The sequence below is a fragment of the Desmodus rotundus genome, chromosome 1, assembly GCF_022682495.2.
Source record: "Desmodus rotundus isolate HL8 chromosome 1, HLdesRot8A.1, whole genome shotgun sequence".
In the NCBI taxonomy this organism is placed as follows: Eukaryota; Metazoa; Chordata; class Mammalia; order Chiroptera; family Phyllostomidae; genus Desmodus; species Desmodus rotundus.
In genome coordinates this window covers 132044411-132061589 of record NC_071387.1, presented here as the reverse complement: position 1 = coordinate 132061589, position 17179 = coordinate 132044411, and the positions used below count along the sequence as shown (strand labels likewise).

General features: G+C 39.4%; 1 protein-coding gene across 1 annotated transcript in view; it reads right to left on the bottom strand.

Annotated features, from left to right (window-relative positions):
* CCDC192 (coiled-coil domain containing 192) overlaps positions 1-17179 on the bottom strand; it is a 181680-nt gene that overhangs the window by 114938 nt on the left and 49563 nt on the right. The window contains exons 4-5 of the mRNA XM_024571287.4: positions 11385-11516; positions 10402-10458 (exon numbers count right to left, since the gene is read on the bottom strand). Coding sequence (XP_024427055.3) covers positions 10402-10458; positions 11385-11516 — 189 coding nt within the window. The remainder of the gene's footprint in view (positions 1-10401; positions 10459-11384; positions 11517-17179) is intronic.

Below are 17179 nucleotides of genomic sequence, written 5' to 3'. Positions count from 1 at the left end.
GATTACGCAAACTGAAGATAATGGAATGAAATTTTAATCATTGAAATATTAGCAGTGACAATTCACTCTGGAACGTTTAGGCTTGTATTTCCTCTCCATTCCATAGCTATCAATTTAATTATATAACAATATAATTCAATTATTGGATTCTAGAAAAGTGAACTCTTTTTTTTTTTTTTAATTGTTATTCAATTACAGTTGTATGCCTTTTCTCCCCATCCCTCCACCCTACCCCAGGTGAACCCACCTCCCTCCCCCCTCTCCACCCTCCCCCTTGGTTTTGTCCATGTGTCCTTTATAGTAGTTCCTGTAATCCCCTCTACCCACTGTCCCCGCCCCCACCCCCCACCCCCGCCCTGGCTATTGTTAGATTGTTCTTAACTCAATGTCTCTGGTTATATTTTGTTTGCTTTTTTCTTCTATTGATTATGTTCCAGTTAAAGGTGAGATCATATGGTATTTGTCCCTCACTTCCTGGCTTATTTCACTTAGCATAATGCTCTCCAGTTTCATCCATGCTGTTGCAAAGGGTATAAGCTCCTTCTTTCTCTCTGCTGCATAGAATCCCATTGTGTAAATGTACCATAGTTTTTTGATCCACTCCTTTGCTGATGGGCACTTCGGTTGCTTCCAGTACTTGGCTATTGTAAATTGTGCTGCTATGAACATTGGGGTGCACAGATTCTTTTGGATTGGTGTTTCAGTGTTCTTAGGGTATAATCCCAGCAGCGGAATTACTGGGTCAAAGGGCAGTTCCATTTTTAGTTTTCTGAGGAAATTCCATATTGTTTTCCACAGTGGCCTCACCAGTCTGCATTCCCACCAACAGTGCACTAGGGTTCCCTTTTCTCCACATCCTCTCCAACATTTGTTTGTGGATTTGTTTATGTTGGCCATTCTGACTGGTGTGAGATGATACCTCATTGTGGTTTTAATTTGCATCTCTCTGATGGCTAGTGATGCTGAGCATCTTTTCATATGTCTCTGGGCCCTCTGTATGTCTTCCTTGGAGAAGTGTCTGTTCAAGTCCTTTGCCCATTTTTTAATTGGGTTGTTTGTCTTCCTGGAGTGGAGTCATGTGAGTTCTTTATATATTTTGGAGATCAGGCCCTTGTCTGAGGTATCATTGGCAAATATGTTTTCCCATACTGTTGGTTCTCTTTGTAATTTGGTGCTGTTTTCTTTAGCCATGCAGAAGCTTTTTATTTTGATGAGGTCCCATTTGTTTATTCTTTCCTTTATGTCCCTTGCTTTAGGGGATGTATCTGTGAGGATGTTGCTGCATGGAATGTCTGAGATTTTCCTGCCAATGTTTTCCTTAAGAACTTTTATGGTGTTACGGCTTATATTTAAGTCTTTTATCCATCTTGAGTTTATTTTCGTGTATGGCGTAAGTTGGTGATCGAGTTTCATTTTTTTGCACGTAGCTGTCCAGATCTCCCAACACCATCTGTTGAAGAGGCTGTTTTTGCTCCATTTTATGCTCCTGCCTCCTTTGTCAAATATTAATTGACCGTAAAGACTTGAGTTTATTTCTGGGCTCTCTGTTCTGTTCCATTGGTCTATGTGCCTGTTTTTATGCCAGTACCAGGCTGTTTTGATTACAGTGGCCTTGTAATACAGTTTGATATCAGGTATTGTGATCCCTCCTGCTTTGTTCTTCTTTCTCAAAATTGCTGCAGCTATTCGGGGTCGTTTATGGTTCCATATGAATTTCTGCAATGTTTGTTCTATATCTGTGAAATATGTCATGGGTACTCTAATAGGGATTGCATTGAATCTATAAATTGCTTTGGGTAGTATGGCCATTTTGATGATGTTAATTCTTCCAATCCATGAGCATGGTACATGCTTCCATTTGTTTGTGTCTTCCTTAATTTCTTTCTTCAGTGTTGTGTAGTTTTCTGAGTACAGGTCTTTTACCTCCTTGGTTAGGTTTATTCCTAGGTACTTTATTTTTCTTGTTGCTATATCGAATGGGATTTTTTTCCTGATTTCTGTTTCTGCAGTTTCGTTGCTGGTGTACAGGAATGCCTTTGATTTCTGGGTATTGACTCTGTATCCAGCTATTTTGCCAAATTCATTTATTAGGTTGAGTAGTTTTTGAGTGGAGTCTATAGGGTTTTCCATGTACACTATCATGTCGTCTGCAAACAGTGACAGTTTCATTTGCTCCTTTCCAATTTGGATGCCTTTTATTGCTTTTTCTTGTCTGATTGCTGTGGCTAGGACTTCCAATACTATGTTGAATAGGAGTGGTGAGAGAGGGCATCCTTGTCTAGTTCCTGATCTTAGTGGGAAAGCTCTAAGTTTTTGTCCATTGAGTGTGATGTTGGCTGTAGGTCTCTCATATATGGCCTTAATTATGTTGAGGACTGCTCCCTTTATTCCCACTTTGCTGAGTGTTTTTATCAGAAATGGGTGCTGTATCTTATCGAAAGCTTTTTCCGCATCTATTGATATGATCATGTGATTTTTGTCTTTGCTGTTGTTGATGTGATGTATTATGTTTATTGATTTGCGAATATTGTACCATCCTTGCATCCCTGGGATGAATCCCACTTGGTCATGGTGGATGATCTTTTTAATATATTGCTGGATGAGGTTTGCTAATATTTTGTTGAGAATTTTAGCGTCTATGTTCATCAGCGATATTGGCCTGAAGTTTTCTTTCTTCGTTGTGTCTTTATCTGGTTTTGGGATTAGGATGATGTTGGCTTCATAAAAAGAGTTTGGGAGTCTTCCATCAGTTTGGATTTTTTCGAATAGTCTGTGAAGGATAGGGGTTAGCTCTTCCTTAAATGCTTTGTAGAAATCTCCTGCGAAACCATCTGGTCCAGGGCTTTTGTGTGATGGGAGTTTCTTGATGACTGCTTCAATTTCCTTTGCTGATATTGGTCTGTTCAGGTTTTCTGCTTCTTCTTCATTCAGTTTTGGAAGATTATATTTTTCTAGAAATGTGTCCATTTCATCTAGGTTTTCAAATTTCTTAGCATACAGTTCTTCATAGTAATTTCTTACGATCCTTTGTATTTCTGTGGTATCAGTTGTAATCTCTCCACTTTCATTTCTAATTCTGTTTATTTGGATCCTCTCTCTTTTCTTCTTGATGAGCCTACTTAAAGGCTTGTCGATTTTGTTTATCTTTTCAAAGAACCAGCTCCTGGATTCATTGATCCTTACAATTGTGCTTTTAGTCTCTATGTCATTTAGTTCTGCTCTGATCTTGGTTATTTCCTTCCTTCTCCTTGCTCTGGGCTGTCTTTGTTGTTGTTCCTCGAGTTCTTGTAGGCATAGGGTTAGGTTGTTTGAACTGTTTCTATCTTTTTAAGGTAGGCCTGTATTGCTATGAACTTCCCTCTCAGGACTGCCTTTGCTGTGTCCCATAGGTTTTGGGTTGTTGTGAGTTCATTTTCATTTGTTTCCAGGAAGTTTTTGATTTCTTCCCTAATCTCGTTCTTGACCCATTCATTGTTTAATAGCATGCTATTCAGTCTCCATGATTTTGAGTGTTTTGGGTTTTTTCCTTTGGGGTTGGTTTCTAGTTTCAGACCCTTGTGGTCAGAGAAAATGCTTGATATGATTTCAATTTTCTTGAATTTGTTGAGGCTTGCTTTGTGTCCTATCATGTGGTCTATCTTTGAAAAAGTTCCATGGACACTTGAAATGAATGTGTATTTTGCTTCTTTGGGATGAAAAGCTCTGTATATATCAGTTAAGTCCATTTCCTCTAGGGTATTGTTAAGTGACACAATATCTTTGTTGATATTTTGTTTGGAAGACCTGTCCATTTTTGATAGTGGGGTGTTAAAGTCCCCTACTATAATTGTGTTGCTGTCAATATCTTTCTTGAAATCCTCCAAGATTTTCTTTATGTATTTGGGTGCTCCTATGTTGGGTGCATATATATTTACAATGTTTATGTCTTCTTGGTGGATTCTTCCTTTGAGTACTATGAAGTGACCTTCTGGGTCTCTCTTTATGGCCCTTCTTTGGAAGTCTGTTTTGTCTGATATGAGTATTGCTACCCCTGCTTTTTTTTCCTGTCCATTTGCTTGGGAAATTTGTTTCCAGCCCTTCATTTTCAGTCTGTGTAAGTCTTTTGTCCTGAGATGGGTCTCTTGTAGGCAGCATATGTGTGTGTCATGTTTTCTTATCCATTCAGCTGTTCTATGTCTTTTGATTGGAGCATTTAATCCATTTACGTTTAAGGTTATTATCGATAGGTAGTTATTCATTGCCATTTTTTCCTACCTGTGTTCCTCTCTCTTTCTCTTTGCCTTCCTTTCCTTAAAGCAGTCCCTTTAGTATCTCTTGCAGAGCTGGTTTGATGGAAGTGTATTCTTTTAGACTTCTTTTGTCTGGGAAACTCTTTATTTGGCCTTCTATCTTGATTGAGAGCCTTGCTGGGTAAAGTAGTCTTGGTTGCAGGCCTCTGGTTCTCATTACTTGGAATATTTTTTGCCATTCTCTTCTGGCTTGGAGCGTTTCCATTGAGAAGTCAGTAGCTAACCTTATTGGGGCTCCCTTGTATGTTACTTCCTTTTTCTCCCTTGCTGCCTTTAAGATCCTCTCTTTGTCTTGGAAATTTGCCATTTTAATTATGATGTGTCTTGCAGTGGGTCTCTTTGGGTTCCTCTTGCTTGGGACTCTCTGTGATTCCTGGATTTGGGTGACTTTTTCTCTCCTCAGATTAGGGAAATTTTCCATCATTACTTTTTCAAACAGGTTTTCTATCCCTTGCTCTTCTTCTTCTCCTTCTGGTATTCCTATTATACGGATATTGTTACGTTTCATGTTGTCTTGCATTTCCCTTATTGCCTCTTCATTCTTTCTGAGCCTCTTTTTCTTTTCTTGCTCTTTCTGGGTGTTTTTTTCTACTTTGTTCTCCAGCTCGCTGATCCGATCCTCTGCTTCATCAAGTCTGCTTTTAATTCCTTCTACTGTGTTCTTCAATTCAGAAATTGTATTCTTCATTTCCTCTTGGCTCTTGTTGATATTTTCTATTTCCTTTTTCATGTTGATATAGTTTGCAGTGAGTTCATTGTAGTTTCCTTGTAGTTTCTGGTAGTTCTCTTTGAGCTCAGAGAGCTCAGTGAGCTTCCTGATGACCATTGCTTTGAACTCAGTATCTGATAGTTGACTTGCCTCTTTTTCGGTTAGTATTCTTTCTGAGACTTCCTCCTTTCCTTTCATTTGGGAATTGTTTCTTTGTCTTCCCATTGTTTGTGAGGCTCTTCTTGTTGGCCTCTGCTTCTTAAATTGCTCTGTTCTGACTCCCTGGGTTTATGATATGAACTTCTATGGTAGAATGCCAATGGGATTCGGTGGTGCTGTCTCCTTAATCTCCTGTGCTCACTGGTCTTGAGCTGACGTTTATGTGTTTAACACGGTCTAACTCTAGTCTTTTCAGCACTCCAGGTTTTGTTGTCTCACCGTCAGATCTTTCAATGTCCTCTATCTTTGGTCTCTGATCTTCGTATATGCTGGAATACTGTTGGCTGTTCGCTCTGCTCCTCAGATCAGCTAGGTATTTCCCTGGCGTTGAGGGGAAGTGGACTCCGCTCCCACCTATGTTGCCGCCATCTTCCCCGAAAACACCGAAAAGTGAACTCTTAATAAAAGAAAGCCAGGGCCCTGACCCAGTATTTCAGGTGGTTAGAGCTTCAGCCCAACGTGCCAAGGTTTCAGGTTTGATCCCCAGTCAGGGCACATGCAAGAATCAACCCGTGAGTGTGTAAATGAGTGGAACAACAAACCCATGTTTCTTTCTCTCTCCTTTTCTCCCCTACTCCTTCCTTTGCCCTCTTCCTCTCTCTAATATCAACAAATGCGGGGATGCTGTGTGGGGGACATCTATAATAATGTCAACACTAAAAACCTTTAAAAATAAAAATGAAATCAGTAAATTAAAAAATATTAAAGAAAGCCAGGACCCCTAGGTTGTTAATTTGCATGTTAAGACCATAGTTTCCTTTAGATGTTCTTCTCCTGAAATGGGGGTTTCACACAACTGTTGGTTTTTCTGTGTTATTTTTCTTTTTATTTCCATTCTGAGGGATCATTACCTTTATTTCCTTTCATGTTATACCTTGAAAATATCAACTTCACAATACTGTTTTATGTAACTGGCACTTTTAAGAAATAAAATATCATAAAGTAATTTTTCAGAGATTTAAATACTAAAATACCTTCATTTTTAATTTAGCTATTGTAATTCATTTCACTGAAATCCACATGTGGCACTAGCCACACACTGTGAGAGGCATAAACAGACTTGCTCCAATTCCCCAGGAGCTCACAGTCTTGGGGAAGAGCTGGGCCACATCAAATAATCTGCTGGGGGTCATAGTGTGACAAGTGACAGAAGAGAGGTACAGAGAAGATCTAAGAAAGTACCAAAGAAGGAGACATTTCTTCTAGTTTGATGATCAGGGAAACCTTCCAGGAAGGACCAATCCTGATGAAGAATGAGAAAAATCTGGCAAGCACAATGGTGGGACAGATATCCCTGATGAAAAGGAACTCCAGGGCAAAGTCCCTACCTAGGACAGGAATGCCTGGGTGCACTTGGGGGTCACAGAGGCATGATGGAGAGGAGGCGAGAAAAGGAGTGAGGCCCTCATTTTCAGTGGTAAATGCCATGGTCAGGAGGATGGACTTCATTCTGGGAAAATGGGCAACCATTGTCTTACTCTAGGCTTTGAAACAGGAATTGAAATGATCAGTGCAAAATTCAATTCAATTCAGCACTTGAGGCAGTGGGGACAGGAACACATTCTTGGTGCTGCCCTCGATGACCTTCAGGTCTACTGAGGGACAGACGTCGTATTTTGAACTAAGATAGGTGTATACAGAGGAGGCTATGGGAGCCCAGAGAAGGTACTCTGGGGGTGAAGGGAGAAGTCCGATCCCTGATATGAATCCTGCAAGGAGAGTAAGACTTATTTTGATAAAAAGAGAGAGAAAGATAATCTAGATGGAGAGGCCACAAAGAGCAAAGTTGCAGAGCACCGACTGACACTGGATATGTGAAGAAAGCAGTTCCTAGCCTGTTCAGCAGGAGGCAGAGAGAGGGGGGAAGAGAGAGATGAGGGGTGGGGATGGTCCTTCGGAAACTTCACTCAGGGTGGAGGCAGGGAAACCAGGAGACTGCCACAGCAGGCAAATCCTGCAGTGGGGTTCCATCTAGGAGGCACAGCCCGAATGTGAATTCCAAACCTTACACGTGGCTCTGACACAAGCAGGTTCAAGGACGTGCTGCCTGACAACACTTATAAATATTCTCTGTTATTTCCTAATCTAAGCAGCCCCAGAACTCCCAAGAACCTTTTGATCTCCCAAAGCAGCCTTCGCCCCATCTGTGGAGTTCCATTCCCACCACCTTGGTCCCTTACTTCCCTCTCTCTTTTCTGCCACTTCACTGGAACACTGATTCTTCCTGTTAGTGTAATCTGGCTCTGTTTGATTTTCTGCCCTCACCCATCTCTTGTTTTACACAGATTATATCCTTTCCTCTGCAACCAGGATTTGCTGATGTGAAAGCAACTGGGCTGCCTTGTGACTGGGAGGGGAGGGGAGGGGAGGAGTGCGGTGGGAAGCTAAATTTGTGATGGAGGAAGAGAGAGGCGGGATGCCAGTACTGGTGGGTAGATCTAGAATAAATACAGCGGTGTGGTATTTCACCATGACAAGGGAATGTAGACAGAGAAACACATTTAAGAGATGGGAATAGAAGATGATAAATTTGACTTTGTATATGCTGAGTCTGGAGTGTCAGCAAGATAGCTGGGTCATATTTAGTAAACTGTAATTTGATGTAATATGCCAGAAGTCTCCAAACCTGTGTCCTTGAAATGCCATTTGTAGTCCAAAACCACAGAACAATTACATCCTTTGGTCCCTTCTTGGATTATACATTGATAATGCCTGCAGGAAAACACCCATTGAACCTGACTCCCAATGCTTTTTCCATTGTTTTCCAAAATCTTTATTAACATCCCTTGGAATGTTTTTTCCAGGGACAGTGTTTTAAGAAATGCTCACGACAGCACTAAGGAGCTATAATCAGGGATGATTAAGATGGGGAGAACTTGGTGGGGGTGGAGGGGTTATTTGCATGGAAGTGAGAGCTGAAGCGTTATAAACTGATGAATCACCCCGAGTGAACAGAGAAAGGAGATTGGAGATAGAATCTTTATTAACATGGTTTGAGACCTCGAACAGCATGCAGAGAATATAATTTGGAAAGGCAGCAAATTGTGAGAGAAAAAGCATGGGTTTCAGAGTTGACGGTGTGTGCCAAGTGATCTGATTTTTAAGTCTCGGTTTTCTTATCTGAAAAATAATGCCCACCTTGTTGGGTTGCACTGAGGTTTCACAGAGATGATATATGAAGAACCTCACAGATAGCATACACATAATCCACTCTCAGTAATCAATGCTATTAATGTGATTTTTATTTAAATATTCTTGATGAGTTGAAGGAAAACTTTGATGATCACACTGCTCTATTTAACCTGAAGGTTGGAACAATTATGTAGAAGAAATCTCAGTTGTTGGTATCAACACACTAATACAAGGAAGCAATCCCAGTTCGGACAAGCCTGGGACGGGAACAGGGAGGTACAGGAATAGAATCCACAGAAGCTAGGCAAAGTGAGAAGACACCACAGCAATTTCCCTAAGGCACCCATGACTAGGCTTTTTCATCAGTTTTTCACAGAGAGATGCTGGAAGCTACTATCAGAACCTCAGTGAATTATTTGCTCTCCCTAAAAAATTCTGAGCTAACCCCTCCCCCCCCCTCCTGGGCATATGGCTTTAGGTATCAATCTGGCAGGAAGAGACATTCTCTGACAATAGTCATTATCTGGCACCCTCGGGGCAGGCCAGGGAGAGGCATCTGTGACAGAATACTGGGCTAATGGGATATACTTCCGTGTGAAGATATCACGGGGTCACAAACGCAGGCCCCAGTCATTTTCGGTATTGGTCAATTGAGCATACAAGTTCAGAAAAGATTTTGAATTTAGAGTTAAAAGCTCTGCTAACTGCCACAGCCGATTAGCTTTTCTCTATTGCAGCACAAAACTGGGACAATTACTGGGATTTTATCCGGATCAGCTCATTTCAAACCCCGAATGGATGGTGACCAGAGTTTATTATTTTGCAGGGCTTTTCCTGCAGGACTTGTGGGCTGCAGCCTCTCAGGCCTCAGATCAATCTGAGGAGTTTGTTGTTGTTCAGATTGGCCATTTAACATGATCAGCAGTGTTTAATCAAGAAGTCATCCCATAACACCCAAGGTGCAGGTGGAGGAGGTCACGAAGGATGGTAAGCAAGTCTTTGAGGAAGAGCTTAGGGCATCAGGGTTGTTCAGATCTGTGGGAAGGGACAGTGTCTGGGTGACAACTGATTTATATGCATGAATACACACAGGTTTTGTGGCAGGAGATGCTCATGAGTTGTTCTCCGAGCAAAGATAGGCTAAAATATAAGTGACGCTTGCCCTAGAAATTCATAGGGTCTCTCTCAGGGAAGTACTTGCTGTTGAAAATGGACAACTCTGTACCTGATTTGTTTATATGGCCCCTCGCCTAAAAATTACAAGACTGGGACAGAATGAATATAAAGAAAACAGTAAACAGTACTGCTCAAAATACTGTCCAAGGACTGGCAGTGTCACCTGGGCTGGTGTGGCTCAGTGTGTTGAGCACCAGACTGAAAACCAAAAGGTACCTGGTTTGATTCCTGGTCGGGGCACACTCCCAGGTTGCCGGCCAGGTCCCTGGTTGGGGGTGTGCCATGTTTCCCTCACATGTCGCTGTTTCTCTCCCTTTCTTTCACTCTCCCTTACCCTCTCCATAAAAAAACAAATATAATCTTAAAAAAAAAAAAAAGACTGGCAGTATCAGCATTACTTTAATCTAGCATCACCTAGAAGTGCAGATTCTCAGGTTCCAATCCAGGCATGCAGGAAACAGAATCTCTAGGGAGTATGTTTGGTTTTTTTTTAGTTTTCTAGATTAAAAATATAAATTAAAAAAATTAAAGTTTTCCAGCTAATTCTTGCTATATTAAAATTTACGAAGAACTGCTGTAGGCCTATATTCAATGTGTCTATATGAAATTTCCACCTCCATTAACTCTACACTAGCCTGGTTTCCTTGTCTTTCTACTCTTTGTTTCCAGTTCTTTTATCCTGCTGGTACCTGACTAGACCACCTGGTTATATATGAGCTCAGTTTGGTAATTTTTATCATCAACATAAATCAGAATGAGTATTGTGATTTGGTTTGTAGCAGAAAGACCCCAGTTATAACTTCTGAAAATCTTCTGTTCGTGTCCAGAATAACAAAGGCGTAAATTCAGGGATGAAAAAAAGAAAGAAGGACTTACCTGGGCTGCGAGCTGCTCCTGGGAAGCTTTCACTTCAGCCTCTAATTTCTGAATGTGCTGGAGCAGAGAAGAGTTTAGAAACAGAGTGTGTAACTCTTCTTTTTACATATTCAAAGTACTACAGATATCAATATATATCAGTTCTCAAATCTTTGAATGGCATTATCTCAGCTAGAGGTTTTAAGAATTGTCATTCAAGAAATTATTGCATTTATCCCTATCTCTTTTCCATTCTATGGAAGAACCTAATGAAAAAGTACATGAATATGTTAAGAATTAGAAAGTGATTGGGAAAAGTAATGTTTACTGGTGTACTGCAGGTAACACTAGTCTACCTTGTATCATATATATATGGCCAAATGGGTGTGTATCTGCTTTTGGAATATATGGATATGTTTTTCTAAGAATATATAATATATAGATATGTTTTTCTAAGAATATATATAAAATATATATTCTGTGAAATATATAAAAAAATATATTCCAAGGGCAGATACACACCCATTTGAGTTGAACAAGAGATAAATTTATATAGTACATATATTTATATAACACACATATAAATGTCCAGAGATTCAGAGATTAATAACTTCTTATAAAGAAATTAATTAAAAGTATATGCCAAGTTTTCTGATCTACTATTTTGCTACATAGAAAGAAACTATTCCTTGATTAAGGTTAGCCTTGAAAACTAGAAACATTTGTACAATCAGTAATGCCACTTAAAAAAATAGAACACTCAGCTGTGGTTCAAAGGAATACATGCCAATCAATTTTTAAAAATATTATATTATTAGCAAAATTAATTTTTGTATATAAGTAGTTATCAGGGAATACAATTATATTTAGCAAATATAAATATTATTTGCCATCTTCAACTTAAATCTGAACTTTCAACTGAGTCAGTAGGGACTGCAGAATTCTCAGTTCATAACAGGTTAAATAACTTTTAAAATAAAGATGATTTTTCTTCTACTACATACCTGGTCTTTTTCAAGAACCATTTTTTTATATGGTTCCTCACTGTGCTCCATGTTGTTCAGAGCCTCTAGTTTTCCCTCCAGCCAGCTAACTCGCTCAAGCAGATTTTTCTTTATTCCTTCAGCCACTGAAAGCTAAAACACATTTGCTTGTAAGGGTGTGGAAGTACAGTGACTTTTTAATAGCTTCTTTTAAAAGTCTATTTTATAGATGAATTACCTCCACCACTATCTATTAAATATGGAAATGAGCTCTGGCTGGTGTGGCTCAGTGGATTGAGCGCCGGCCCATGAACCAAAGGGTCACCAGTTCAATTCCCAGTCAGGGCACAGGCCTGGGTTGCAGGTCAGGTCTCCAGTAGGGGGTGCATGAGAGGCAATCACATATTGATGTTTCTCTCCCTCCCTTCCCCTGTGTCTAAAAATAAACAAATAAAATCTTAAAAAAAAAAAGAAAGAAAATGGCTTCTGGAATGTTCCTCATAGATGACAAATGATTAATATAGATAGATAAAGAATTACTGTTGATTTTATTTATTTTTTCATAAGAAAGATTTTGGGGGGGCGGCAAGCAATGAGACCACAGGGTTAAAACAGGCAGAGGGGTTCGTAGTACAATGATCTCAAAAGTCATCTTTATTATGTTTCAAAAGCACTTTTATTTGTACAGCTCTATCTGAAGTCTGCATTGTGGTTTACATATGGGTTTTGAAACTTAACTCCTGGGGACCTACAGCTCTCTAGAAAGAGTAGGAGTTCTGACTCCCTTAAATGTTCACCATATAAGCAGCTGGGTAAATGGAGCTGAAGATAAATGTAGTAATTTCAAGTTGAAGTCTGATCAAAAGCAAGTCTATACTAAACAGTAACCAAAACCCAAAACAAAAAGTGTAGAAGTGACTGTCTTTGTTTCACTATGTGTAGATTCCTCCTGAGGAAAATGGTAGTTTGACAGCCCCTAGTCCTTAGTTCCCTTGGAGAGCTCCTGGGCTAGCTTCCTCTTTCATCAGGCAGCGTACTGTGCTTCTTTGCTGCAGGTCAGCAAGGATTCTGAAAGCATCCCTGGAAAGGGACGCACAACCCAGTACTCATTCCAGCTTCCAGCGTGTCCTCTGAGGCAGTTATCTTTGTATAACTCCAAGTGTCGCTGTGAAGCACGTTGTCTCATCTTGAAAAGTGCAGCAAGTTTTTAATGACAATTACCAAATGGGGAAGCACGAAGAGGTTGGTCCACTGCGGAAATCAGATGGGCACATCATATACACTGGCATCCATCCACCCGTCCATCCGTCCATCTACACAAGTCATCCACTTAACAAATATTTGTTTAGTTGGCACCCTCCACAGCCATTGTCTTATATGCAGGGGATTACAAAAGTACAATGGAAGGACCAGAGGGAACACATATGTCACGAACTGTCGGCTATGCCTTTCTGCTCTCAGTGATATGGTAGGCCTGCAGTGCCCCTTGTGGGTGCACGATGGTTTGGAAATGTAGTCTAGTTTCCCTGAGCACCCTATTTTATTACACAGTGTAGAGTAATAGCTAAACCCACAGACTCTTGAGTCAGACTCTTTGGGTAAAAAATCTCAGTTTGCTGCTTACTATGTGATTTGGGCAAGTTGCTCAGTGTCTCTGCACTTGATTTTTCTGTCTGTAAATGGGAATGGGAATGAAAAGAATTGTACTTACCTCATGGGTTTGCTTTGAGGATAACCTGAGTATATGCAAGGGAAACTCTCAAAATAATGCCTGGGACATACCAGTAGTTATTATTATTTCTTCTACCTCCTCTAGATTGCAGTTAGTGCTCATATGGGTTTTATCCAAATATTTATTAGTTATCAAATTGTAAAACAAAAGATTGAAGACTTCATAGCCTCAACAAGCTGGTTACCCTAAACTCAAATTGTGTTTGCTCTGTTTACTTTCTGCAACCTCTCTAGGTCTAGTATTTTTTTCTCTCAAATACCTGATCTATTTTGTCTTCATATTTCCCCTCATCTATAATTCCTCCAGTTGCCATTTTATTGTCTTTATTTTAAATTTACCTTCTATGGTTTTCAGACCTTTATTCATTCACTCAACAGATATTCATTTATTCACTCATTTGTTAAAGAAATTTGATGGATATTTATTTTATGTAAGGCTTTGGAGGTAAAAAATGAGAATGGTATCGTTCATATTCTCAAAAACTTCACACTATGCCAGATATTTTAAAAAATCTATTATGTAATATGAAAGTGTATAGATAAATAATAATCATAATTAACATTTACTGGCTGTAACCAAGGCATTCTGCCAAACCTTTTGTTTTCATGTTTATTTATCTCAATTCACCTTCATATCCATTTTGCAGATGAGGAAATTCAATACGTTCAATATGGTTGTATAACTTTCCCAAAGACATAGCAAATAAATGTTGGAACTCAAACTTTCAGTAGCGGACTTTGGGTCTGATATGCAAATTTAACCCCAGCTCAAGAAAGTGGGGCCTAATAATCTCAACAATCCTGTCCTCTTTGCTGCTGATTGGTTCAGGAATCAAGGCCTAAACCAATCAGTGCCTAGGTTTTCTTTGGAAATAGTTACTGTATGAGGAGATGTGACCTAATTTGGACCACTCACTGCACAAGAGGAACTTTGATGATTGGAGAAGCACTCTCTCTTATCTACCAGATGTGAGTGCTTTGGTAGCCATCCTATAACTATCAGGAAACCAGTTGTGAAATAAAACCACTCTGAATGGAAGAGTAGAAAAAGAACTAGTCCTGTTCACATTATTGAAATGTTTTATCAAACAATCTTGAAGCATGTCCTACCTACCATGAGACTTATGCTTAGTGAGCTAATAAGTTGCCTTATTAGGTAGGATCGTTGAGTTTTCTGTTACTTGCTATCAGAAGCATGCTACTGATACACTCACTGTCTGATTCCAAAATTCCATGCTCTTGACCACAGCTCATGGAAAAACAGCAGTAACTAACATTTACTTGGTAGCTGCCTGTTGTGTACTATCTACATATGTGTTAACTTATTCTATTGCTCAAAACCCTGTAAGGAGTTTTATTTATATGCCTTGTTATTGTCACTATTTTAAAGATTGAAGAAATAGATGCTTTTAGGGATGAGTTAACTTGCCCATAGCTAAACAAAAAGAGGTTGGATTTGGATCTACATTGGTCTGTTTCCACCACTGGGTTCTGTATTATGTTCAAACCCTAACTCTGAAGCTGCCTTGCAAAGATGAGGCTTATGATTCCCACCCCCACCCCACCACCTACACCAATAAGGCAGAGGCCTTCAGCATTGTTTCCAGCGCATTTACTCATTTACCTGAAGAAAATAAATTTTCTTTCTAAGACCTGAGAATTCTGACCTGTCATCTTGCTTCCTTTTTATATGGACACCAGCAACCATCTCACTCCTCTCCTCTCATCAGGGGTTTCTGTCTTCATATCCCTTTGACTCAGAGACATTTATCTCAGGTTTAGCTTCACTCTGAAAAACCTTGACTTGGGGTCAGGAGATCTGTGTTTCAGTCTTAACCCCACAACTCACTGACACTATGACCTTGGTACCCATGATAGGATTGTATATGCTACCTTTCTATATTTTTACATGGTAGTTCTCTTGTCATATCCATTCAAACTAGATTGCAAATTGTCCAGAAGGATGAATGTAGAGTTTGGTCAAAACTTACAACAAGACATAAGCAAATTGACCAGGAATAATCTTTGCTAAGATCATTCCATGTATTAACTTTGAAACTATGAGCCTTCTTTTTAATTTTTTTATTATTGTTCAGTTATAGTTGTCCCCATTTCCCCCACCTCATTACTCTCCACTGCCCTTCTCACCCCCCTCCCACATCCATCCTCCCCCCATTGTCTTTGTCCATGGGTCCTTTATACATGTTCTTTGATCTTTCCCCTTCTTTTACCCATTATTACCCTTCCCCTCCCCTCTGGTCACTGTCAGTTCATTCCTTATTTCTATGTCTCTGGTTCTATTCTGCTCGCTTGTTTGTTTTGCTGATTAAGTTCCACTTATAGGTGAGATGATATGGTATTTGTCTTTCACTGCCTGGCTTATTTCACTTAGCGTAATGCTCTCCAGTTCCATCCATGCTGTTGTGGAGGGTAGAAGCTCCTTCTTTCTCTCTGCTCAATACTATTCCATTGTGTAAATGTACCACAGTTTTTTGATCCACTCATTTACTGATGGGCACTTAGACTGTTTCCAGTGCTTCGCTCTCGTAATACTGCTATGAACATTGGGGTGTATAGGTTCTTTTGAGTTGGTGGTTTGGGATTCTTAGGGTATAATCTCAGCAATGGAATTGCCGGGCCAAAAGGCAGTTCCATTTTTAGTTTTCTGAGGAAATTTCATACTGTTTTCCAGGTGGCTGTACCCGTGTGCATTCCCACCAACAGTGTAGCGGGGCTCCCTTTTCTCCACATCCTCACCAATACTTGTTGTTTGTTGATTTGTTTATGATGGCCATTCTGACCAGCATGAAGTGGTATCTCATTGTGGTTTTAATTTGCATCTCTCTGATGGCTAGCGATGCTGAGCATCTTTTCATATGTCCTATTCTCATATGTATCATCATCTCACAAAAGCAGGATAAAGGGATATTATTTCCTCCTCATGTGGACCTGCTGGGGCAAGAACTAATAACTCACTGTTAGATTACATTAAGTAATGACAAAACTGTTTATCAGCATAGGAAAATTGGTATTTCCCAGCCCCTTTGAAAATGGCCCATTAAATAATGGGCCATTATTTAAAGGAAAGAAAAGAGATGTGAGAAAAATTTAAAAATATATACATTCAATTTTTTTTTTTTAATTTGAGCACTGCATAAAAACTTGTGCTTTACTGCTGAGTCACATGGTAATGTTAGTTGCCATTTTGAATTCTGCATTGTTTAGATAGGGGCTTTAGAACTTTTAAAGTCTAATTTTTAATTCAGGAAATCCTTCAGAATGCTGCCTAAATTCAAATTATGGGATAGAAAACAAGGCACTGTAGTAAGAGGAAATTCGAGCTAGCAGTTACAAGATATCACAATTGAATAAAAAAACTCTGGGGACCTTGGACATTGCTTCCTTTTTTTGTCTTTTCTTTTTTCATAAGAACTACTTTGTTTCACAGAGTAACTGTTTTGAAAGAGCATAGAAACAAAAGCTCCATGGAACTTAACATCAAGTATCTGCTTACAAAAAGAGAGTAGAAGTACATATAGTCTTTAAATGGTTGATTTTTGTGTATCCTAATTAGCCAGTGTTGCTGGGACATATGGTTGGTGTGACGCTGGGAGGCTAGTATTCTACTTCTAACTACTTTTGAAGACTAGTCCCCCAGCCGTCTACTCATGGTCCTAACAAGTTGGAATGAAGAGGTGATTTAAAGAACATTAACAATATTTGTCTTAAGAATTGTTTTAATAAAGACACAACTTCATATTATACATTTGCAACTGTGTAAATCCACTCCAAAATTCAACCATCAATATGTACCTCAATGTTCAGTGAAGATCATTATAAAAATACGATACACTGACAGTCACAGAAAGATAAATTGTGTCTATTGTATAGTTTATTGATAGTCAAGAAAGGGTACTGGTAACTTTTAGAATTGTATTCAAGATAATTTTGCTTTGAACCAAAGTTATTAGAACTTCACAGAAGATGGCAGAGTAGGAAACTCCAGAAATTGGTCCCTCTACTTAAGTAACTATTGAGCTGACAAGAGTTGTTGAAACCGATCATTTCAGATCTCTGCAGTCTAG